The 27,747-nt window shown below is 39.7% G+C and overlaps 2 protein-coding genes across 2 annotated transcripts in view; both read left to right on the forward strand.

Annotated features, from left to right (window-relative positions):
- Positions 1-16,064, forward strand: part of LOC141176062 (uncharacterized) — a 50,490-nt gene extending 34,426 nt beyond the window's left edge. The window contains exons 2-7 of the mRNA XM_073660045.1: positions 1,133-1,282; positions 1,412-1,591; positions 1,674-1,797; positions 1,881-1,978; positions 9,842-9,932; positions 13,634-16,064. Of these exons, the coding sequence (XP_073516146.1) occupies positions 1,205-1,282; positions 1,412-1,591; positions 1,674-1,797; positions 1,881-1,978; positions 9,842-9,932; positions 13,634-15,243 (2,181 nt within the window). The 5' untranslated portion in view covers positions 1,133-1,204 and the 3' untranslated portion in view covers positions 15,244-16,064. The remainder of the gene's footprint in view (positions 1-1,132; positions 1,283-1,411; positions 1,592-1,673; positions 1,798-1,880; positions 1,979-9,841; positions 9,933-13,633) is intronic.
- The window catches only part of LOC141176185 (uncharacterized), a gene marked incomplete at its 5' end in the record, with an annotated part of 484,487 nt that overhangs the window by 289,521 nt on the left and 167,219 nt on the right, over positions 1-27,747 (forward strand). The window lies entirely within an intron of this gene.

Consider the following 27,747-nt stretch of genomic DNA (forward strand, 5'->3'; position numbering starts at 1 on the left):
TATTGGATTTTTATGTTAGAAACCCGAGTACCCTTTGGATTGAATCTCAGGCAGGATCTAATGCTACAATATTAGTGACAGTTTTGTTTACACCTTGGACATGGTATATCGCTAGTTTTTATATTTATTCTCTATTTGAATCACAAATATTTGCATTTTTTCTACATGTTAATGATATTAATTTTAGAGGGTAATAATGTGTCGCTAACGTTTTTATTTCACTTCTGTCTATGCTAATCATACTGACCACAGAGACTAGTGAGCACATAACTATTATCTTTAATTACAACCTACCTTTATATGCTCACTAGTCCACAGTTCAGACAGACCATGATTAAGACTGCGCGTCAAAACGCATAGGTCGAGACAGCTGTGATCCTTGTGTGCACTAAGACTTATTATGGTGGTAGCAGCATTTTTTAATGGCTCAATAAAAGCTTTGTTTTATTCAAGTTTATAGCCTGATACACTGGGTCATTCCTCCTTTTTTCTGATTTTAATATCTGCTTTTTTTATGGAGTTTTTCTTGTATTATAGGAAAACCTAAGGCCAGAAATAAACCCTATAAAACACTGTACATGGAAACTTTGGTATCAAATAACTCCTGTCTTTGTGTTCTTACAAACAAGCTTTTATTAATGCCTCAAACTTCTGAGTGTGAATCAGACCTGAGATCTAACATGATAGAAGATTACAGTCCGGGGAAGACTGGAAACATTCATATAGACGGCCGGTGGAGATGTAGTCAGTGACGGACTCTGGCCAAATATGTTTCTACAGCCGTAGTAGACGATGAAAATTTCGTCCTCATCATAAAGTAGTTATTTCTCATGTCACGTGTAATGAATATCTCCTGCAGTATAGATAATGCCGATTCCAGTGTCGGTAAATGAGATGAGAATTAGCTTTATGGAAGGTGGGTCTATGAGAAAGGTATTCACTTGCAGATTCTGAGGAAGAAACTGCTTGTTGTCTGTGGCCTAAAATATATAGGCTTTATTAGTAGATGTAAAGAAGAAAACTAAATACTGTAAAATAATATATCTCCTCATATGTTTCCCTTATTATCTCCAATAATTGTATTATTACACAGGATTTTTATGACGTTACATCTGCTCAACTTCTCATTCAGGTCTCTACAATATCGGATCCTCTCAGTGAAGATCTTCTATATAAGAGAACTTTCCTGATTTACCCATCAAAGATGGATATGGACAGAGACAAGATGACAGAGAGGATACTACACCTCACCCTAGAGATCCTCTTCCGGCTTACTGGAGAGGTGAGAGATTCTGATGACGTCACATTACATCATTCTTATCTATGGGAATAACAAATGGACAGAATTGGAGAGGTGAGGACTCTGGAAATGTCTGTAGCGAGATTTATTAATGTGTCTCTCCATAACCAGGATTACACAGTAGTGAAGAAGACCTCTAGTGAGCGCTGCCAGGCCCCTGTGTCTGACAGATGGAGAAGACCCCTGAGCCCAATCACGGGGCCTCCACCTCATCACTTGGTACATGAGAACATCAATGACCAGAAGATCCTAGAACTCGCCTACAAGATGATTGTGCTGCTGACTGGAGAGGTGACACTGCTGGGAATGCTGGGACATTATACAGTAACGCTATGAAGGGATTGGGGGATGACTGTATCATTGTATGTGTCAGGTTCCTATAAGATGTCAGGGTGTCGCTGTCTATTTTTCCATGGAGGAGTGGGAGTATTTAGAAGGACACAAAGATCTGTACAAGGATGTCATGATGGAAGTTCCCCAGCCCCTCACATCTCCAGGTAATAGACAGGACTAAATACACACGGCCTATAATTATCTGTATGTAGAGAATGAATTCCGTCCCTGTATGTGTTTCCTCCAGATCTATCCAGTAAGAGGACAACACCAGAGAGATGTCCACGTCCTCTTCTTCCACAGGACTGTAAACAAGAAGATCCCAATATTCCTCAGGATTATCAGGTACATGGAGAGAAGGTGTCATGAGATTTCTCCCGTGATGTGTATACGGCTGTGAAGGTCTTGTGTTCGGTCTTGTTTTATCCACCAGAATTATATGATTTATACTTTTGTAATGAGAATGGTGGAGATGGCAGGATTAGAGCTGATCATTAGTGATGAGCGAGTGTATTTGTTACTATTCGTACGGATAGTACGGTATTCGGGTTACTCGTTATTCTGCAAGTATTTGTGTAATCGCCTCGCTATATTCGAATGTCCCACCCTGTAGTTTTGGCGCCTCCTTTGCAGCCACTAAACATGCTGGGCTTCTTAACCAATCACAGTAATGCCTCAGACATCTTGGTTGTGGCATTACTGTGATTGGCTGGCCGCCCAGCGTCATAGGGTCTATTTAAGCCCTGCCGCTGCCATTTTGTGCACATTGCGTCTGGTGCCTGCATTCGATAAGCATAGGGAGAGATTGCTGAGCTGCTAGGGAGAGTGTTTAGGCCTCTTGATAAAACAAAAGCCCTTTTAAATGCTACCTGCAGTGTATACTAGTTCTGTGTTTAAAGGAGCCGCTCACTAGCTCCATAATACCACCAAAAAAGAGCTCTTTTCAGAGTTGAAGACAGACAACAAAGTCAGAGTACAAGGAGGGAGAGATTGTGTATTAGGTAGGGAGTGTAATAGGTAGCTTTCTTCCAGTGTCCATATAAAAACGGCTCTTGTCAGAGGCAAAGCAATATTTTTCCAGCACACACAGAAGTAGCATTTTGTGCTGCCTTTTTTTTTTTTTTAGCACCGGTCTATTTTCCCTGCTGTTTTAGGGGTCAGTGCCTGCTTTCTGTCCATATTAGTCCACTTAAAAAAGCGTTTTGTGCCCTACACTAAGCAGTAGTCCAAACATTTCCTACTGCCTGCTACAAAGCACGCACCAGGCCATTTTAACCACTATTTTGGCTGTGACAGCTAGCTTGACTTGTGCCATCAACATCTGAAAATCTGTCAACAAAGCCCAAAATGCCAAAAAAGACTGTTGTTAAGGGACGTGTCAGTGGTGCGCAAGAAGGCACTCAGTCTGTTTCAGGTCAGAAGAATCTTGATGCATCCACTATGTTCCTGGAAAAATTTCCCGGTCTGGAACGTAAACGTGTGTGGAAGCCAGAAGAGCGAGAGCAGATTCTGTCTTGGATAGAAGACAAGGCCTCTACGCATTTGTCAAGCAGCAACAAATCTTCCACGACCACACAGTCTACTGTGGATACACAGAAGGCTGGCCCATCCAATCCTGAAGCTGGTTCTCCTTCCTCCAACAATTTTCAGTCACAGGAGACATATGACCCCAAGCTTGGCCACTCTGAGGATCTGTTTAGTACGTATCCTTTGGTTGGCTCTGAACTATCACTGTGCAGCATTGAAGAGGGACAAGAAGAGGTGGCGTGCGTTTATGCTTATGTATTTGAGGACCTATGGCCAGAAGAAAGACTCTTGGCGGAACATCATTTTTTTTCTCCAGAGGTGGAGGCTGATGATGATGAGACACAGTTGCTATCAGGTCAGCCTACAATGTCAACTGGGAAGGAGGATGAGATGGAAGACGAGGTAGTCGGTTATGAGTCCACTGATCCGACCTGGACCGTTGGCATGCATAGCCATGACAGCAACACAGAGGAAGATGGATATGTAGCACCAAAACAGGCACCAAGGAGTTGTGGTTTGCCCAGAGTGAGAACTGGGTCAACTGTTCCCAAGAGCACTGCCGCTGTGCGCCAAGTCAGGGCAAGGGGGCGTTCAGCTGCTGTGTGGAATTTTTTTTTCTGAAAGTCCTTCAGAGAAAAACATTGTAGTCTGTAGCATCTGCCATGCCAAGTTAAGCAGAGGCCAGGACAAAGGCAACCTACATGCTCACCGTCCAAGGCTCAAGTTCGATGCTTGCAAACCTATTCAGGAGACATAAATACAAAACAAAAGACATCAGCCCACCACCTGGATATAGGAGTACTACCAGACTAAGGCACCCTGAAGGAAAAGCCCCTCCAGAGACGGGCCACCCTCCCGTCAGCCAGTCTTTCATACTCCAGAGAACGTGCCTTCACCAGGTCACCTAGGATGTTCCTACAAACTTCATTTGCACTTAGGATTTTACTCTGCGTCGAAACTAAAACTCGTGCTTTCCACGTGAAATACCTGACCACTACACTTAGTATGAATAAAGTGGTTCGGTCCCTTCTCCCAAGGTCTCCGAACGCTCCATAGGCCCACCTGGCATAGGATAGAGTAGCCAGCCATGGCCAACCAATGGAAGCTCCCACCCTGTTGTACACCTCTGTATTAAAGGGACAATGAAGAAGGAAGTGCTCCATGCTTTCAGCATGTTAGCACAAGCTGCACGGGGGCAATTCCTGTCCTCTGAGCTCCTGTACTTCAAATTGCCCCTTACACACAGCTTACCTTGGAAGCAGCGCCAAGTCAAGTTCCAGTACTTCTTGGGGATCCTGCTAGAATTTAACAAACTCCCCCCAACCTCCAGATCCCAACGGTGGGAAATGAGAAAGCAAGACCCTCCTATCGAGGAGTTTCCTCGGGAGGGACCTCACCTCCCACATTCCCAGATCCCACCGGTGGATCATTTTCAGAACCGGGGTAACATAAGCTGGGAGATGCCCATGCAGTGTGTGAAGATCTTTCAATCTTCCCCCTGAAGATTGATGGCTGAAACCATCCCTTGCAGGATAATACCCATGGAGGAGCCCTCTCTTTCCAGAGGTTTGCCACGTTAACTTTCAAGAAGGTGTTCACTAGGAACACGACGGGTTCACCATATCCAACCACCCTAGTCTCCTCGTGCGGTAAGTGACCTCCCGCTTGACTAGGTTCAGTCTATTCCCCTATATCATCTGGAAGAACAGACTGTAGACCCGTGTCCAGAGAGGCTCTGGCAAGACACAGACGCTGCCCAGGTAGATTAGCAAGGGGAGCAGGAAAGCTTTGCACAGGCCAACCCTTTCCCTCAGGCTCAAAGACCAACCCTTCCATTGGTCCACTCTTTGGGCGACACCTTTGATTCTGCCTTCCCAGTTTTTCATGAGGTAATCACCCTGGCCGAATTCAGTGCCCAGGACTTTGGCGTGTTCTTGGGGTTCGGGGAGGGTGTCCGGAAGATCAAACGCGGGATCTCCGCCTCCCAGCCATAGACTTTCACACTTATCCTGGTTAACCTTGGACCCGGATGCCTCCGAGTAGCGCTCCTCTTCTGACATCACCACCATTGCCTCATCTTGCGAAGAAACAAAGACGGTGACATCGTCTGCTTAGGCCACTACCCTCAAGATGGGAAGGGATCAATTGCAAAGGCATAAAGCAAAGGGCTAAGAGGACAGCCCTGACGGACACCAGATCCTACCCTGAAAGGTTGTCCAATCCACCCATTTGTTTCAATTGACATCTCTCATGTTGGAGCCATGATTCATGTCAGTTCACTTGGTGCAACAGCTCTCCAAGGTGTGATCACTCCTTTTTAGATGCAGACTAACGAGCAGATCTAATTTGATGCAGTTGTTAGTTTTGGAAATTATAATTTACAGGGTGATTCCATATTTTTTTCCTCAGAATTGAGTGATTTCATAATTTTTTCCCTCTGCTTGGTCTGAAAAAAATTACTCTTACTGGGTACCACATTTTTAATCTTGATTTCTTTTAGTGTTTCTTAAAGCCCTAAAGTTGCCATTTGAAATTACTTTAGTTTTGTGCCATGTCTGTGATCTCCTTTTTTTCAACAACATTAAACAACTGAATGAACATCCTCCGAGCCCGGTGATTCCATAATTTTTGCCAGGGCTTGTACAATGGAATCGTTTAAGAGGGCCGTTGTAGATCAGTTGCTGAAAACATCACCCTCAGATAATGCTGGTAGCAGAGGTACCAGCTCTTTTCAACACCAAAGGATAATGGGGAGAGACACGAACACCAGCTCCAACGGAGGAGGGGGGAAAATGTGCCCAAATTGGGCAATTTTCAATATACCAGCAAAACAGCAAGGGCTATCTGCCTATAAAAATGCCTAGGAGGGATAAGTTGCAGAACATGGTCAAGGGTTACTTTAAGTGACCATACGTGTGTCCTTTCTGACGCTTCAGTTCCCTTTAATTATTGGGTGTCTAAGCTGAACACTTGGCCCGACCTCTCTTTATATGCCTTGGAGGTGCTGGCCTGCCCGGCTGCTAGTGTGGTGTCTGAGCGTGTTTTCAGTTCCACTGGGGCAATCATCACTGATAGGCGCACACGCCTCTCCACGGAAAATGCAGACAGACTTACTCTGATTAAATTCAGTAAGGACTGGATATATCCACAGTTTTGTAATCCCTCCAGATGACAGCTAGCCAACCTAAATTCACCAAAAATGCAGATTCATGCTACTGCTGTTAACGTCACCCCCTTCCCATAAAACAAGATTCCTTCCATCGTCAATCATGACTCAGCCCATAGGGCTAATTTTTACATACTATGCACATTGTACAGTGGACAAACCAGGACAGTATTCCTACTCCAGCCTAACTACTATTTGTGATTGGAGACCCTTGGGATGGTGGCTTCTTGTGTCAACCATGACTCAGCCCATTGGGCTAATTTTTACAAACCCTATGCACATAGTGCAGTGGACAAATCTGTAATGTACAGTGGTCCTACCAAACTAATATTTGTCATTGGAGGATGGAGGCCCTTGTCACAGGTTGTGCCACATTGTGACTGAGATTTGGAATACATATTCAATACCAAATACCAGAAAATAACCAACATACGTTGGAAGGAGGGTAAGTAAAGATTATCTACCAAAAAAGACAATTACCCATTAAAAATTAACTTTTAATTTAAACACACTAAAATAATGTACTCAATAGTACAGTTGGGACAAACTAACATATAAGAAAGGAGACATAGAGGGATATAAAGGTGAAAAAGGAATAGAAATAGTGTCAGCTAGGCCGTAAATAATACGCTATAAGGGATAATAGACTAATCCCTTTCTGGCAGTGGAGTATATCAGCCCCCAATATTCAAATAGTGCCCCCACTGTACCCACGGCTATCCTTCACCTAGTCCCCAAGGAACCTTACTAATGCAATTCAACGAGTACACATATGAATTTGACAAACAGCGTCCTCAGTAGCGTATTCAGCAAATATCCAATAATGACATCAATGGCATATAGAAAGCTAAATGTCCACAGTAATACTGTGACTGCATTCCGGTTTGGTAGCATTTATTATCGATGCACCCTATCCCTCATTTAAACTTTCTTTTTTTCCCCTGATGAGCCCCACATTCAAGGAGGGGGGGCGAAACGCGTAGAGATTATGGGAACATTTGATCCATTGGTATATTTTCATATTGAAGTGAAGCCTGATGTCTTTTTGGATATATGTTAACTCTTTCCTCTGGTGATCGCATCGTTGAATTTGATCTCTACAAACTGAATATTTTTGGATCAACAAGTGGAACTTGACTTTACACCAGCCTAAACACTTCTTGGATGCAACAAGATAAGTCATTGATTTTTATTACATGTATACGTGTTTTTTTCTGACTAGCAGCGTTTTTTTCTCATTGGATTTTCTTTATTTGGGACATTGTCATCTTTGTATCCATCAGCACCTCTAATATCGTTTAGATTTCCTGTAACTGTTTTGGTGATTACTGGACTATTATTTTGCTTTACACTGGTCATCTGATATGGCTTTTTGAAAAATCTCTGGACTTTATATTTTTTTTCAAGATTTAATTGGCCTTTTTTTTTTTTTTTTGGGGTCTTGCATGACTCTGCATGCTGGTGGACTACATTTCCATACGCCTCAATTTTTTTTTGACTTTTTGGGGTGTTAGTATTACTGTGGACATTTAGCTTTCTATATGCCATTGATGTCATTATTGAATATTTGCTGAATACGCTACTGAGGACGCTGTTTGCAAAATTCATATGTGTACTCGTTGAATAGCATTATTAAGGTTCCTTGGGGACTAGGTGAAGGATAGCCGTGGGTACAGTGGGGGCACTATTTGAATATTGGGGGCTGATATACTCCACTGCCAGAAAGGGATTTGTTTATTATCCCTTATAGCGTATTATTTACGGCCTAGCTGACACTATTTCTATTCCTTTTTCATCTTTATATCCCTCTATGTCTCCTTTCTTATATGTTAGTTTGTCCCAACTGTACTATTGAGTACATTATTTTAGTGTGTTTAAATTAAAAGTAAATTTTTAATGGGTAATTGTCTTTTTTCGTAGATAATACATATTCAATAGAAATGTACTGTCAGTCAACCTATTTGGCAAAAAACATGCCTGGCTTGTGCCACATTGTGACTGAGACAGGGGATACATATTCAATAGAAATTTACACTGACTGTTGATGACCGACTGATGGCCCTCTGAAAATTTGAATTGAGGGCCACAACTACTACAGTACTCCATCGTAGATAATGTTTGACAAGGGAGGCCCTTGTCAAGGAATCTCCCTGCACTTATGACACAGCCCCCAGGAGTAATTTTTGGAAATACAATGCACATTCTGCACTGGACCAAGTAGTACAATATCAAGAAGTCTTCTCTGCCTATATAATCTGGGAAATATTGACCATCAAAATCTCTGAGCCATTTGGAGAAGCTTCTCCAACCCATCCTGGAGTTGGGGCACTAATATATCCTTTGTCCATTGACTTGCACAAGTGATATATTTGAGCTCGTCATCCAGTTGACTAGTGCAGCTTTATTTTTCCAGTTCACTGAGTTCAGCCATACCTGAGGATCGCAGGCCGTACTCACTGCTACCTTCTAGTACTCCATGTCTCTTGACTTTTTCTCTGTAGTTTCTGCCCCTAAATGAGTTAAATAATACAGTGAGGGCCTTACAATATGAGTAAGTGAGGGCACTCTCAGATGTACACGAGGGACCTCCAAAATCTCTACAGGAGGGCACTTCAAAATGTATGTTACAGGGCCACACGAGGGCTCTCACAAAATTCCTGCCTCCTGCAGGGCCTCTGAACATTTGAATTTAGGGCCACAGTATCACATGCTGGTGGTGGAGGAGGAGGAGGGTCAAGCCCAACGCTACAATGGGCACATTGTAAACTGCTATTGAATATGTATTCCACTATCTGAGTGTCAATGATGGAGGGACCGCCCAAATGTCTAAGGAACAGCTGTCCCTCCAAAACGCATGTTACAGAGCCACCTGAGGCCTCTCAGGTCAAAGATCAACATACCTACTAGTACGTTCTTGCTGTGCTTGTAAAGTGCTGGGGAATAGTGAACTAAAAATGATGTATGACAGAGGGACCTACAAAATGTATCAGGACCCTCTCAATTGTAAAAGGTGAAAAAAAGCCGCAACAGTATGTGTGAACAAAGGCTAAAAGGGATATTTTTTGGTTTCTCTGGTTTATTTAGCCTTATATACAAGTGATTGTGCAGGAAAACTGTTTCTTAACCTTTTTGGCCTGTTAAATGCAATTTAGGTTAGGTTTGCTAGTTGTTCTTGTGTGTCTGTAAAAGTGGCGTAACACTGCAACAAACTTATTCCCAGAAACCATATGTGAGTCAGAAATGCATGCAGGCTCATTCTCCAGGCTCTTCTCATTCTGTTTCATCACTTTCCCATCCATCAGCCTTTTCCTCAGGCCCCCAGACCACTTTTTAGGGTCTATCAGAAAATTACTCACATTTCCCATTGACTTACCTTGTACTCGCTATTCGGAGCGATTATTACAAAGTGCTCGTTACGATTATAGCGATTACGAATATTACGGTACTCGCTCTTCACTACTGATCATAGATGTGACTTCTCCATCTGTCTGTGACTTTTACAACATTTGTTTCAGGGTGAAGATCTGACCCATATTAATACTACAGAGACATATGTGAGGGGCGATGAGCGGTGTAAAGAGGAGATTCCTACATATGGCTACCCAGGTGAGTAGTAACTACTAAATGCAGAGAAGTCACTGATTCTTCTCCGTCACCGGCTGTGGCTGGTTTACCGGTCAAAGAGTCCAGCTGGATCACAATTGCGTAATCACCATTTTGCATCTAGACCAAAACATTGTCCTCCACCTAAAACTGTTCAAATGACTTTGGACATTGAAACTCCTCAAATGACTTTGGACATTGAAACTCCTCAAATGACTTTGGACATTGAAACTCCTCAAATGACTTTGGATATTGAATCTCCTTTTCTATAGAGCTTACAACCTGGAAGATCCACCTACCAACTGAAATTGGAAGATCCTGACTCTTACCTGCCCAGATTTGTAAGCTACCAATCCAAATAACAGTGTACGTAGAATGTGCTGACAAGTTACAAAAATCACTTGAAGAAAAATATTATGATGGGCCTGTAAGAGAAAGCGGAGGGTAATGATGCTGTTGGCTTCCTAGATTCCTGTTATCTTATTGGATGAATCTACCGTCTCTCCCTTCTGTGCTGCTGAATGTGCTCATATGGTCCCTACAAGACCAGGTCCAGTCTTTATGACCAAACCTCACTTTTATGATCGACAACATTAAATGTGCAGTGAGGGCCAAGTGTGAATTTCTGTATAATAACAGAGTTTCCCGTTACCCTTACTTTTCTATTTCTTTTTAAACCAAATTACTTCCAATAGATAAAGTATACAAAAACATTACACCTGTGCCATGATATATCTCTAAGCTGTGCGTGGCTGATGGCTGTAATATACATATATTCACGCCTGCAGGAGATGTGTTGGCATGACTCGAGCCCTGGTTTCATGGATTCACTCCACGTCATAAATAATATTATCAATCCTAAAGAATTTAGATACAATTTATCCTAAAATGGGGGCACTAATACTTTCTCTACTCTTCTGGTCAGGACTCATAGTAGCTCCAACGGTCTACCATAAATAAGTGCAACTCCGGTTTAGTGTTGGAGTCCCCCCCCTCCCCCACAAACATGCATTCCTGTTGGGGATGTAATGTGTTTTTTTTTATTCTGTCTTTTTTTTTTACAGGTTCATTCTGTATGATAGTTTGATTGTGGTGGGATCGGCCTGCCTCACTTAACTCTGTAATTCCCTGATAGTCTTTCCAAAAAGGTCTCTATTGTCTCTTCCAAATGCCTGAGATCTAAATTTAAGACACCTCAGCTCTGCACTATTATAAAAAGTTCTCATTAAATGTATATTTCTTTTTGAGACTCATTTGACATAAAATATTGGCCCTTACTATAGTTTAAATTGCCAGGAGCTATCAAGAAGCATACTCTAATTATCCCGGAGAGGTTTCACCACTAGTTACTCTTTTTTTTGATCTTCTCATTAGATGTGTTATTGTCTATAGTCAAAGTTTTGCCCATCACCCTTTAACCCCTCTACACCGTGTGCAGAATTATTAAGCAAATGCGTATTTTGATCACATGATACTTTTTATACATGTTGTCCTACTACAAGCTGCATAGGCTTGAGAGCCAACTACTAATTAAGTAAATCTGGTGATGTGCATCTCTGTAATGAAGAGGGGTGTTGTCTAATGACATCAACACCCTATATATAAGGTGTGCTTAATTATTAGGCAACTTCCTTTCCTTTGGCAAAATGGATCAGAAGAGAGATTTGACGGGCTCTAAAAAGTCCAAAATTGTGAGATGTCTTGCAGAGGGATGCAGCAGTCTTGAAATTTCAAAACTTTTGAAGCGTGATCACCGAACAATCAAGCGTTTCATGGCAAATAGCCAACAGGGTCGCAAGAAGTGTGTTGGCCAAAAAAGGCGCAAAATAACTGCCCATGAATTGAGGAAAATCAAGCGTGAAGCTGCCAAGATGCCATTCTCCACCAGTTTTGCCATATATCAGAGCTGCAATGTTACTGGAGTATCAAAAAGCACAAGGTTTGCGATACTCGGGGACATGGCCAAGATAAGGAAGGCTGAAAAATGACCACCTTTGAACAAGAAACATAAGATAAAATGTCAAGAATGGGCCAAGAAATATCTTAAGACTGATTTTTCAAAGGTTTTATGGACTGATGAAATGAGGGTGACTCTTGATGGGCCAGATGGATGGGCCAGAGGGTTGACCAATAAAGGGCAGAGAGCTCCACTCCGACTCAGATGCCAGCAAGGTGGAGGTGGGGTACTGGTATGGGCTAGTATTAAAGATGAACTTGTGGGACCTTTTCGGGTTGAGGATGGAGTGAAGCTCACCTCCCAGACCTACTGCCAGCTTCTGGAAGACAACTTCTTCAAGCAGTGGTACAGGAAGAAGTCGGTATTGTTCAAGAAAAACATGATTTTCATGCAGGACAATGCTCCATCACATGCATCCAACTACTCCACAGCGTGGCTGGCCAGTAAAGGTCTAAAAGAAGAAAAAATAATGACATGGCCCCCTTGTTCACCTGATCTGAACCCCATAGAGAACCTGTGGTCCATCATAAAATGTGAGATCTACAGGGAGGGAAAACAGTACATCTCTCAGTACAGTGTCTGGGAGGCTGTGGTGGCTGCTGCACGCAATGTTGATCGAAAACAGATAAAGCAACTGACAGAATCTGTGGATGGAAGGCTGTTGAGTGTCATCATAAAGAAAAGTGGCTATACTGATCACTAATTTTTTTGGTTTTTGTTTTTGCATGTCAGAAATGTTTATTTCTAAATTTTGTGCACTGATATTGGTTTACCTGGTGAAAATAAACAAGTGAGATGGGATTAGATTTGGTTTTTATTAAGTTGCCTAATAATTCTGCACAGTAATGGTTACCTGCACAAACAGATATTCTCCTAAGATAGCCAAATCTAAAAAAAAAAAACACTCCATCTTCCAAAAATATTAAGCTTGGATATTTGAGTCTTTTGGGTTGATTGAGAACATAGTTGTTGATCAATAATAAAAATAATCCTCTAAAATACAACTTGCCTAATAATTCTGCACACAGTGTACATGGATCTGTACTTACACAAAGACCCCTAGGCTTGGACTTGGTGTTGCCTGCTGTTCTGTGGTGTGAGATGACAAGAAGAATAGTCAGGTGGCCTGATCAGAACCAGGAGGGCAGAGAAAATACAAAATCAGAAGACACAATAGTAGTCAGTAAATGGGCTGGGATCACAAGAAGAAACGAAGAAGAAAATACACAACACGGGAGCTGAACACAGAAGACTTAACCAGCGGAGAACAAGGCTGTATCAGGCAGCTTCCGGCATTATGCATGAGCTTTAGTAGGGTGTGGTGCTTTCCATTTGAGTTAAGTAGGAAGCATACTTGACTTTGGAAGAGCGGATTTTGCTGGATTGGTTTATGGAAGCCATGTTGCTTTTCAAGAGTTTTTGAGCCACTAATGATGTGGAAACCTCTGTTTTTCCGTTGATAGATGATGGACCTGAGTGGAGGCTTGTTTTTTGTGATATGAGTAGAAATTTTTATTGGTATAATTTTCGCATATTTGATATTTGGGAGGCAGAATGAACAAACAGTTGAACACCAAACTCTACTGGATCATGCTATGAGGTTTTCTATTAGACTGTGAACTATCATTGTCTTGGTGAATAATTCAATATTTTTACATAACTTGCCATTTGTACCAACAGTTTAGAAATGTTCAAAAATATAAATTTCAAGAATATTTTATTCAAATATATTTTTTTTACTTGGCAGATGACTGTACTAGGAGATCAGAGGGACAGCTGACATCTTCAATTTTCAAATCAGATGAGCTGGAGATCTCACAGGATACAATTGAAGGGAATGCTATTACTCCAAATATACCATCATCCCTTTACAGCAAAGATGTGTCATCTGATCCTTTGAAACAGGTCCTATCTTCTGATTCATTACCGACTACTAAGGAAAATCAAAGTCACAAACTAAGCATTAAAAAACGAACTGCTCCTAAAGCTAAGAAGCCATTTGCATGGTCAGAATATGGAAATAGTTTTCCCCTCAAAGAGCTTTTTCTTAAACATCAAAAAATTCACACAGCAAAGAATAGATTTTCTTGTTTCAAGTGTATGAAATGTTTTAACATGAAAGCAAGTCTTCTTAGTCACCAGAGAACTCACACAGGGAAGATGCGTTTTTCATGTTCAGAATGTGGGAAATGTTTTAACAAGAAATCACATCTTGTTACACATCAAAGAACTCACACAGGGGAAAAACCTTTTTCATGTTCAGAATGTGGGAAATGTTTTACAGTGAAATCAAGTCTTGTTAATCACCGGAGAACTCACACAGGAGAGAAGCCTTTTTCATGTTCAGAATGTGGGAAATGTTTTACAGTGAAATCAAATCTCGTTAAGCACTGGAGAATTCACACAGGGGAGAAGGCTTTTTCCTGTTCAGAATGTGGGAAATGTTTTTTCCAGAAAGCGACACTTGATATACATCAGAGAACTCACACAGGGAAGATGCCTTTTTCATGTTCAGAATGTGGGAAATCTTTTATCAAGAAATCAGATCTTGTTACACATCAGAGAACTCACACAGGGGAGAAGCCTTTTTTCTGTTCAGAATGTGGGAAATGTTTTACAGTGAAATCAAGTCTTGTTAAGCACAAGAGAACTCACACAGGAGAGAAGCCTTTTTCATGTTCAGATTGTGGGAAATATTTTACAGAGAAATCAAGTCTTGTTAAGCACAAGAGAATTCACACAGGGGAGAAGCCTTTTTCATGTTCAGAATGTGGGAAATGTTTTAACCAGAAATTAGGTCTTGTTACACATCAAAGAACTCACACAGGGGAAAAACCTTTTTCATGTTCAGAATGTGGGAAATGTTTTACGGGGAAATCAAGTCTTGTTACGCACCAGAGAACTCACACAGGAGAGAAGCCTTTTTCCTGTTCAGAATGTGGGAAATGTTTTAACCAGAAATCACATCTTGTTACACATCAGAGAACTCACACAGGGGAGAAGCCTTTTTCATGTTCAGAATGTGGGAAATGTTTTACAATGAAATCATATCTTGTTACACATCAGAGAACTCACACAGGGGAGAAGCCTTTTTCATGTTTAGAATGTGGGAAATGTTTTAACCAGAAATTAGATTTTGTTACACATCAAAGAACTCACAGAGGGGAAAATCCTTTTTCATGTTCAGAATGTGAGAAATATTTTACAAGGAAATCAAGTCTTGTTAAGCACCAGAGAATGCACACAGGGGAGAAGCCTTTTTCCTGTTCAGAATGTGGGAAATGTTTTCACCGGAAAGCTTATCTTGATAGACATCAGAGAAGTCACATCGGGGAGAAGTCTTTTTTATATCCTTAATGTGGAAAATGTTTTACTTGAAAAGACACACTTTTAGCAAGAAAAAATTGTGCTAATATGTGAGTGTGTCCTATAGACTGAAGGTAGCTTCCTGTGACTGAGAACAATGAGACAGTGTCCTTCCTGATCAGTGAGAGAACTGCTCTCTTCTCAAGCCCCACACTTATCTAACTGATTGGTGCAGAAGAGGAGAGGAAGGTACTGGGACCTGTACAGAGGCTGGACGTCCTGACTGAGCAGCTGAAGAACCTAGCTTATGGACCTTTCAGATCATGTAACACTGTTTTACATATTTTTAAAAGTTGTCAGGTTCCGTTATGAACTGTGCCATTTCTTAATGAGTTTGACCTCCTGAATTCAAATTGGACAACGAGTTTTCCTTTTACTGCTACATATAATTTAATGACTAAAGGTTCCAGTACTTTGAAACATTATTATTCTTGTAAATATACAGATGCAGAATATTTTGTTATGCCAATTTTCTGATATTTATTTAGAGAAAACTTAGAAACAATTCAAATAACTAAAACCTGTGTAAACCCTATTGCGAATTTTAAACAGTTACAGAAATTGCACTACAAAATTAGTCCTTATTCAGTGACAACTGTTTTTTGCTTGTTTCTTGTACTCCTGTATCAGATCATCTCTTAAAATTATGCAACAGTAATCTGCAAGCATTGATGGATTTAATTTCCCTTTATATCTTTTCTCCATAGCTGCAATATCTTGGTTACATTTCTCACCATCCTCGTCTCTCACTACTCCACAGTTTGGTAGAAGAAAAGTCTAGAATATAAGAAATGAATCATTAAGGACATGTTAAAGCCAAGATCCTTACATGTTTTGAGTAGAAATAACACCAACTCTTCATAGTTACTGTATCTACTCTTGAGTTTCTCAAAAAGTTAGTTACTGCAAATGTAAACCATACAGCCTTTTTCTTGCCCTGGAACAAATGAAGAAACTCCTCATCTTGAAGAAGCGTACGAATCTGAAGTCCAGTAAAGACTCCTTCTTTTATATTTGCTTCACTTAACCTTGGAAAGTTATCAATCAGATGCATTAATGCTTTTACATTTTTATCCATAGCCTTTACAAAGTTCTTCATTAGGCCCAACTTGATAAGATTTTGTTACCACCATTGCCTAGGTGGATCCTCAACTTCTGAATGCAGGACAGTTTACTCCCTTGCAGAAGTGAATGTTGGAGAGGCCAGTCCCTTTTTTTGTAGCAATATTTTCTTGCACGACTATCCCACTCACACAGAAAGTAGCAGTACTTTTGGGCAACAACCCTGACGACATATGTAAACAAGCAGATGTAGGAACTCCTGCCGAGCATCTAGCTATTTATCCAATATAATACTTGACGACCATCCTAAAAATCGGCATACATCTACTAGTTAACTGTCTGAGTGTGGAAGTACTTTGCTCCAAGGGAAAAAAATGACCAGGAAAAGCCACATAAAGACTTCGGGAGAAGCAGGCTCTCCGCTCCAAGATGACACCATGGTTGTCACGCTAGAGACAGATTGAGCAGGGGAGACTAGGAGGAGGGAAGTGGTGGCTAGGCTGTAGCAATTTGCCTGCACAGAAACACAGGTGTCAGCAGGTGACAGTGGCCTTCTTATAACAGCTACCCCACACCTGTGCATGGGCTCCAAGTGAAGGAGTTGGGTGTGCAGGAGATGGGAGAGGCAGCTGCTTTGAAGGGGATGAAAAGACCACAAATTTGCATGTAGCACAATACTCACTGCCCCACGGCCTAATCTGCGCCAATGGGACATACAGGTACCTGAGGAACCTACTTTAAAAGATGTTTTCATTGCAGTGGTACATTGTAAATTCTCTCTCTGCTTTCAATGTACATTTTGGTGGTCTTAAAGATGAGATAGCAGGTATATGACAGAAACTGCAGAAAATAGAGCCGGGGCAGTGGAAGGCTAAGTCGGTGCCATTGAGGACCAGATAGCTGATGCAAGCAATGAGAACAGGCTTGCAGAACAGAAAATATCAGCACTGCTGGCAGAAACCGATGATCTTGAAAATAGGTCAAGGCTCAATGATATACCACTTATTGGTGTGACTGAAAAAAATAGAAGGCTCCTTTCCTACTGAATTCTTTGAAAACTGGCTGAAATTAATAATCAGGCTTGAAACCTTAACCCTCTATAAGCTGTAGAACGAGCTCATAGAGTGCTCATCTTCCTCCTGGGCTTCCACGAAGACCTGTGCTGGCTAAAGTTTTACACTACCGGGACAAAGATATTATCCTGCGACAGGCAAGGCATCACCCAGATGTAACAATCAGTGGGTCCAAAATCTAGATCTTTACAGATTATTCTATAGAAGTGCAGAAACATAGAGCCAGATTCATTGATATCAAAAACATCTGAGAGATCTGCACGTTCCATATTCAATAATTATATTTAATAAACCTTTCTGAATTGACGTCTTCAATAAACCAGCAGCACTAATTATCCACAAATTTCTCTATTATCAAGGGAACGGCTCATGTTACAAATTATTAGACAAACAGGAGGATCCATTATGGACATGGACAGTTCTACAAACATTTCCTAATGACAATAAGTTTACACTTGAATGGGACTCTAATTTAAATAATTGTCTGCACATTATGTTAACATGTTTACATAAAAAGAGAACACAATTGTATGAAACTGCAACTGAAAAAGTTTTATATCTTTAGCTAAGGACTGAAGACCTGGGGTCTTCCGTTGGCATAATACTACTCAGACAACACAGTGTGAGGGTAAATGAGCGTGGCAATATTTTATTGAACCACCAAACGGACATTAACCAGAACAGTCAAAGCAAATACCCAAGGTGGTACAACATTACACAGTCTTTCCTTCCGCTGACCCGTCGTGGATAGAACTGTAATTTTGGGACTTCCAGGGTCAACTACCTCAACCAGTGGCCACCACTTTTGGTGGGCGCCCACAGAAAGGAGGTAGCAGCAAGCCTAGGAAGCTGACAGTCCATTGAGGTACAAGTCCAGGAGACCCAAGAGTCCCACCCTGGCCTCTCCGAGAGTTTCCATGGGTTCCAGGCGACCAGAAGGTCCCACCTGGCAACCCCAAATAACATATCAATGGGGCCAGGTGACTTCATTGTCCCAACCTGGTCTCCCCAAATGTATTCATGGGTTCTCTGATGGTCAATGGAGCAGATCCGTATCCTTCCAGTCAGGGCTGTACATCCTTAGGCCGGAATCGTGTAGAATCCAAATCTGTGTCTCTATGGATTGAGCCGTGCTACCAAGCTGATGCCCAGAAGACTGTGACTGATTTTTGATTCTCTCTTTCAATTCTCACTGCTACAGAGGCATATGTCCCCTAAATAGTTACAGTTGTAACTATTCACGTACGCATGTACAGGTCAAGGATTAGGGAGGGTATTATTCCACAGGGCTCATGTCTCATTGTTTGAGCATTTAATCAATTTATATAGTTGGTATAGCAGGGGGCTCTTGTAAATCAACATCTAGATGGCTTTAGTACAATATGCAATTAGCATAGTAACAAACATCATTGTTTAAAAAAAAAAGAGACATTAACATTCAGCTTTATACTAATAATCGTATGTCCTTCTTGACCAGCCACAGAAATACACATACATTGACAAGTCAACACAAACAGAATAGTGGATTTTTCTTGGCTTAACAAATGTAGACTTCTGGCTGATTAAGATAAAAAGCTGTTTTTTCACAAGGACCTGTTAAGGTTTGAATCTCATCCATAATATAAAAAAATTTCTAACACTATCACATCCATATTACAATTGGAACATGAGCCAATAATGAATAAATCAAAAAATGAATAAATCTACTTATGCAACTAAAGGACAAGGCTAATGAATGTATTGATACAAATAAAAAAAAAATATTTAAAAAAAATGAAAATAATAAGATCGAACCGAAGATAACAAATAACAAAATAATTGAGAAAGGCCTACCAAATAGAATTGAACCTCTATCAATTGCAACAGTTGAATCTAAAAAAAGTACTATGAATAGGAGAACAAATTTGACAAACTCTCCTCCTATACAAAATTCAAATACAATACTTCCATCTTCTGAATGGAAAACCTCTACCTTCATTTTGGTTCTTAATGCAACAAAACATCTAGACAACATTAGACTACAAATAGAATAAATGAAGAAAGGGAAAGTGCTTGTGTAAGTAAAAATAAAACTGAGACAAGGGCAATAAATTAAATAAAAGTCTAATTCCACCTAATGAAATTGAATCTCTTGCTCTAATCAAATTCTCAGATCCCATTTCTACTCCACTTCTGGACCTCTCAATACATTGTTTCCTCTACTAAAAAAGCAAGCAATACTATTATAGTGGACAATACCACAACTGGGACTAAAGGTCTGGTACCTTTTTTACCCCGGCTGTGTTTCCCAAGAAAGGGCAATTAACCAATACTTCTCCCCCAAACCTGGGGAAAGAAAAAACCTACTAGAGGAACATGAGGAGGAAGAAAAGAGGGAAAATAAACCTACCCCAAGCCCCAAACAATAATAACCACAAATATTTTAATCTGTTGGACTACCTTTTATCAAATGATGTTATCAAAATAACTTTCCTTTTATCCCACAAACAAACCCAAAGACTTTGATCTTTTTTTAAATCTTCAGGTATTTATGAGGAAAATGACTGATTAAAAAAAAACATTTTACAATAAATAAAGTGAGAGAACTGCCTGTTTTATCTTCATTACAAACTGATTTACAATTTCAAGTGAACGTAAAAACAAAATCCCATTTTTATCCGATCGAGAGTAAGGAACATCACATTAGCACCTTCCATGATATAATTCTTGATAAATTAAAAGAACTTACAATTAGAAGAGGCCCACCACAAAAAAAAAATTTCAATATCTGAGAAAAAAAGCCCTACAATCCTTATGTAATAATGACTGCACAGATTATTGCAGAGAAGCATACAGGATGATATCAGATGTGGAATCCTATCAGACAATTCCTTCAGGCCCTTTACCTAAAGTGATGCCAATAAATAATAGTTTGATCAACAGAGCAATGGAGGAAAATATATTAAATCTAAAAGAAAAAACGTTTCTCTTAATCAAAAATCCCACTACTCCCTTCTTTTATCACCTTCCAAAAATCCATTAGAGTCTTACCAATCCCCCTGGAAGACCTATAATATCAGGCATTGGATCTCTGACTATCAATCTGTCAGAATATATTGACAAAATAATGCAGGATCATGTGTCAAAATTACCTAACGATCTAAACGATTCTACACAACTAATTCAACTTCTACAAGAGATACAATGGGAGCCGAATTATGGTTTTCTCACATTTAGATGTATCATCTTTATATTCAAATATATTAAATGATATCGGATTGACATGTTTCAAAAAATATTTGACCGATGTCAGATTGTCCAGTAGACAAATCCTTCATCTACACAGGGCTATCCTTTATTTAAAAAAATAATTATTTTACATTTGAAGGTGAACATTACCATCAGACGCGAGGCACTGCGATGGGTTCAAAGGTCGCACCAACCTACGCAAATCTATTCATAGGGGTATTTGAGGAGATTTTTATTCAAAATAATAAATGGAAAAAGTATATAACTTTATATAAAAGCTTCATTGATGACCCTTTCTTTATATGGGACAATTGTAACAATAACATGCAATCCTTTATTAGCTACATAATTTCTAATAATTGGGGTATTTCCTTCTCACCCCTATATGATTTTGTAAATATTAATTTTTTGGATATAAATGTGTTTATTAAGGAATGGTCCATATGTACGAAAATCTTTTTTTAAAAAGTTGACACAAACAGTTATATCCATTATAAAAGCGGACATTATGTGAAGTGGCTGTGAATTGTAGGGTTGACATTGATTTTATCCATACACTAACAAAATCTGTTCAGAGGTCAGCTTAGGGTTTACTGAATACACACACAGATTGCCAAAGGCCAATAGAGATCCCGAATATAGACCTAAAAATAAAACAGAACTTTTATTTCACTTACTAGATATAACGGAAGGACACACACTTTAAAAACACACAGTAATGGATAGTGGAATTCTTTCAGTGAAGGGTTAAATAACCCATAACTACTAAAGTGCTTGTGCTTCTATATTGATGGTTGTATATCAATTATTTATTATAATTCTTGGGGACCAGTCCTCAGTCCAATCTTATTCCGTGCGTTCTGATCATTCAGTATTAAGATTTTTATTTGTCCTAGACTAGGATATAGGGAATTATGCTGTACATAACTAGGATATAGGGACTAGGATATAGGGAATTATGCTGTACATAACTGGGATATAGGGAATTATGCTGTACATAACTGGGATATAGGGACTAGGATATAGGGAATTATGCTGTACATAGCTGGGATATAGGGACTAGGATATAGGGAATTATGCTGTACATAACTGGGATATAGGGAATTATGCTGTACATAACTGGGATATAGGGACTAGGATATAGGGAATTATGCTGTACATAACTGGGATATAGGGAATTATGCTGTACATAACTGGGATATAGGGACTAGGATATAGGGAATTATGCTGTACATAACTGGGATATAGGGACTAGGATATAGGGAATTATGCTGTACATAACTGGGATATAGGGAATTATGCTGTACATAACTGGGATATAGGGACTAGGATATAGGGAATTATGCTGTACATAACTGGGATATAGGGACTAGGATATAGGAAATTATGCTGTACATAACTGGGATATAGGGAATTATGCTGTACATAACTGGGATATAGGGACTAGGATATAGGGAATTATGCTGTACATAACTGGGATATAGGGACTAGGATATAGGGAATTATGCTGTACATAACTAGGATATAGGGACTAGGATAAAGGGAATTATGCTGTACATAACTAGGATATAGGGACTAGGATATAGGGAATTATGCTGTACATAACTGGGATATAGGGACTAGGATGTAGGGAATTATGCTGTACATAACTAGGATATAGGGATTAGGATATAGGGAATTATGCTGTACATAACTAGGATATAGGGACTAGGATAAAGGGAATTATGCTGTACATAACTGGGATATAGGGACTAGGATATAGGGAATTATGCTGTACATAACTGGGATATAGGGACTAGGATATAGGGAATTATGCTGCACATAACTGGGATATAGGGACTAGGATATAGGGAATTATGCTGCACATAACTGGGATATAGGGACTAGGATATAGGGAATTATGCTGTACATAACTGGGATATAGGGACTAGGAAATAGGAAATTATGCTGTACATAACTAGGATATAGGGACTAGGATATAGGGAATTATGCTGCACATAACTGGGATATGGGGACTAGGATATAGGGAATTATGCTGTACATAACTAGGATACAGGGGCTAGGATATAGGGAATTATGCTGTACATAACTGGGATATAGGGACTAGGATATAGGGAATTATGCTGTACATAACTAGGATATAGGGACTAGGATATAGGGAATTATGCTGCACATAACTGGGATATAGGGACTAGGATATAGGGAATTATGCTGTACATAACTAGGATACCGGGGCTAGGATATAGGGAATTATGCTGTACATAACTGGGATATAGGGACTAGGATATAGGGAATTATGCTGTACATAACTGGGATATAGGGACTAGGATGTAGGGAATTATGCTGCACATAACTGGGATATAGGGACTAGGATGTAGGGAATTATGCTGCACATAACTGGGATATAGGGACTAGGATGTAGGGAATTATGATGTACATAACTAGGATATAGGGACTAGGATATAGGGAATTATGCTGTACATAACTAGGATATAGGGACTAGGGAATTATGCTGTACATAACTGGGATATAGGGACTAGGATATAGGGAATTATGCTGCACATAACTGGGATATAGGGACTAGGATATAGGGAATTATGCTGTACATAACTGGGATATAGGGACTAGGATATAGGGAATTATGCTGTACATAACTGGGATATAGGGACTAGGATATAGGGAATTATGCTGTACATAACTGGGATATAGGGACTAGGATATAGGGAATTATGCTGTACATAACTAGGATATAGGGAATTATGCTGTACATAACTAGGATATAGGGACTAGGATATAGGGAATTATGCTGTACATAACTGGGATATAGGGAATTATGCTATACATAACTGGGATATAGGGAATTATGCTGTACATAACTGGGATATAGGGACTAGGATATAGGGAATTATGCTGTACATAACTGGGATATAGGGACTAGGATATAGGGAATTATGCTGTACATAACTGGGATATAGGGACTAGGATATAGGGAATTATGCTGTACATAACTGGGATATAGGGACTAGGATATAGGGAATTATGCTGTACATAACTAGGATATAGGGAATTATGCTGTACATAACTAGGATATAGGGACTAGGATATAGGGAATTATGCTGTACATAACTGGGATATAGGGAATTATGCTGTACATAACTGGGATATAGGGACTAGGATATAGGGAATTATGCTGTACATAACTGGGATATAGGGAATAGGATATAGGGAATTATGCTGTACATAATTGGGATATAGGGACTAGGATATAGGGAATTATGCTGTACATAACTGGGGTATAGGGACTAGGATATAGGGAAATATACTGTACATAACTGGGATATAGGAACTAGGATATAGGGAATTATGCTGTACATAACTAGGATATAGGGACTAGGATATAGGGAATTATGCTGTACATAACTGGGATATAGGGACTAGGATATAGGGAATTATGCAGTACATAACTGGAATATAGGGACTAGGATATAGGAAATTATGCTGTACATAACTGGGATATAGGGACTAGGATATCGGGAATTATTCTGTACATAACTGGGATATAGGGACTAGGATATAGGGAAATATACTGTACATAACTGGGATATAGGAACTAGGATATAGGGAATTATGCAGTACATAACTGGAATATAGGGACTAGGATATAGGGAATTATGCTGTACATAACTAGGATATAGGGACTAGGATATAGGGAATTATGCGGTACATAGCTAGGATATAGGGACTTGGATATAGGGAATTATGCTGTACATAACTAGGATATAGGGACTAGGATATAGGGAATTATGCTGTACATAACTGGGATACAGGGGCTAGGATATAGGGAATTATGCTGTACATAACTAGGATATAGGGACTAGGATATAGGGAATTATGCTGTACATAACTGGGATATAGGGACTAGGATATAGGGAATTATGCAGTACATAACTGGGATATAGGGACTAGGATATAGGGAACTATGCAATACATAACTGGGATATAGGAACTAGGATATAGGGAATTATGCTGTACATAACTAGGATATAGGGACTGGGATATAGGGAATTATGCTGTACATTACTGGGATATAGGGACTAGGATATAGGGAATTATGCAGTACATAACTGGGATATAGGGACTAGGATATAGGGAACTATGCAATACATAGCTAGGATATAGGGACTAGGATATAGGGAATTATGCTGTACATAACTAGGATATAGGGACTGGGATATAGGGAATTATGCTGTACATTACTGGGATATAGGGACTAGGATATAGGGAATTATGCAGTACATAACTGGGATATAGGGACTAGGATATAGGGAACTATGCAATACATAACTAGGATATAGGGACTGGGATATAGGGAATTATGCTGTACATTACTGGGATATAGGGACTAGGATATAGGGAACTATGCAATACATAACTGGGATATAGGGACTAGGATATAGGGAATTATGCAGTACATAACTGGGATATAGGGACTAGGATGTAGGGAACTATGCAATACATAACTGGGATATAGGAACTAGGATATAGGGAATTATGCAGTACATAACTGGGATATAGGGACTAGGATATAGGGAATTATGCAGTACATAACTGGGATATAGGGACTAGGATATAGGGAATTATGCTGTACATAACTGGGATATAGGGACTAGGATATAGGGAATTATGCTGTACATAACTGGGATATAGGGACTAGGATATAGGGAATTATGCTGTACATAACTGGGATATAGGGACTAGGATATAGGGAATTATGCAGTACATAACTGGGATATAGGGACTAGGATATAGGGAATTATGCAGTACATAACTGGGATATAGGGACTAAGATATAGGGAATTATGCTGTACATAACTGGGATATAGGGACTAGGATATAGGGAATTATGCTGTACATAACTGGAATATAGGGACTATGATATAGGGAATTATGCTGTACATAACTGGAATATAGGGACTAGGATATAGGGAATTATGCTGTACATAACTAGGATATAATGACTAGGATATAGGGTATTATGCGGTACATAACTAGGATATAGGGACTAGGATATAGGGAATTATGCTGTACATAACTAGGATATAGGGACTAGAATATAGGGAATTATGCTGTACATAACTAGGATATAGGGACTAGGATATAGGGAATTATGCTGTACATAACTGGGATATAGGGACTAGGATATAGGGAATTATGCTGTACATAACTGGGATATAGGGACTAGGATATAGGGAATTATGCTGTACATAACTGGGATATAGGGACTAGGATATAGGGAATTATGCTGTACATAACTGGAATATAGGGACTAGGATATAGGGAATTATGCAGTACATAACTGGGATATAGGGACTAAGATATAGGGAATTATGCTGTACATAACTGGGATATAGGGACTAGGATATAGGGAATTATGCTGTACATAACTGGGATATAGGGACTAGGATATAGGGAATTATGCAGTACATAACTGGGATATAGGGACTAGGATATAGGGAATTATGCAGTACATAACTGGGATATAGGGACTAAGATATAGGGAATTATGCTGTACATAACTGGGATATAGGGACTAGGATATAGGGAATTATGCTGTACATAACTGGAATATAGGGACTATGATATAGGGAATTATGCTGTACATAACTGGAATATAGGGACTAGGATATAGGGAATTATGCTGTACATAACTAGGATATAATGACTAGGATATAGGGAATTATGCGGTACATAACTAGGATATAGGGACTAGGATATAGGGAATTATGCTGTACATAACTAGGATATAGGGACTAGAATATAGGGAATTATGCTGTACATAACTAGGATATAGGGACTAGGATATAGGGAATTATGCTGTACATAACTGGGACATAGGGACTAGGATATAGGGAATTATGCTGTACATAACTGGGATATAGGGACTAGGATATAGGGAATTATGCTGTACATAACTGGGATATAGGGACTAGGATATAGGGAATTATGCTGTACATAACTAGGATATAGGGACTAGGATATAGGGAATTATGCTGTACATAACAGGGATATAGGGACTAGGATATAGGGAATTATGCTGTACATAACTGGGATATAGGGACTAGGATATAGGGAATTATGCTGTACATAACTGGGATATAGGGACTAGGATATAGGGAATTATGCTGTACATAACTGGGATATAGGGACTAGGATATAGGGAATTATGCTGTACATAACTAGGATATAGGGACTAGGATATAGGGAATTATGCTGTACATAACAGGGATATAGGGACTAGGATATAGGGAATTATGCTGTACATAACTGGGATATAGGGACTAGGATATAGGGAATTATGCTGTACATAACTGGGATATAGGGACTAGGATATAGGGAATTATGCTGTACATAACTAGGATATAGGGACTAGGATATAGGGAATTATGCTGTACATAACTGGGATATAGGGACTAGGATATAGGGAATTATGCTGTACATAACTAGGATATAGGGACTAGGATATAGGGAATTATGCTGTACATAACAGGGATATAGGGACTAGGATATAGGGAATTATGCTGTACATAACTGGGATATAGGGACTAGGATATAGGGAATTATGCTGTACATAACTGGGATATAGGGACTAGGATATAGGGAATTATGCTGTACATAACTGGGATATAGGGACTAGGATATAGGGAATTATGCTGTACATAACTAGGATATAGGGACTAGGATATAGGGAATTATGCTGTACATAACAGGGATATAGGGACTAGGATATAGGGAATTATGCTGTACATAACTGGGATATAGGGACTAGGATATAGGGAATTATGCTGTACATAACTGGGATATAGGGACTAGGATATAGGGAATTATGCTGTACATAACTGGGATAGAGGGACTAGGATATAGGGAATTATGCTGTACATAACTAGGATATAGGGACTAGGATATAGGGAATTATGCTGTACATGACTGGGATATAGGGACTAGGATATAGGGAATTATGCTGTACATAACTAGGATATAGGGACTAGGATATAGGGAATTATGCTGTACATAACTGGGATATAGGGACTAGGATATAGGGAATTATGCTGTACATAACTGGGATATAGGAACT

Source organism: Phyllobates terribilis, unplaced genomic scaffold, assembly GCF_046119375.1.
Source record: "Phyllobates terribilis strain yellow unplaced genomic scaffold, ASM4611937v1 Scaffold_17__1_contigs__length_24005725, whole genome shotgun sequence".
NCBI lineage: Eukaryota > Metazoa > Chordata > Amphibia > Anura > Dendrobatidae > Phyllobates > Phyllobates terribilis.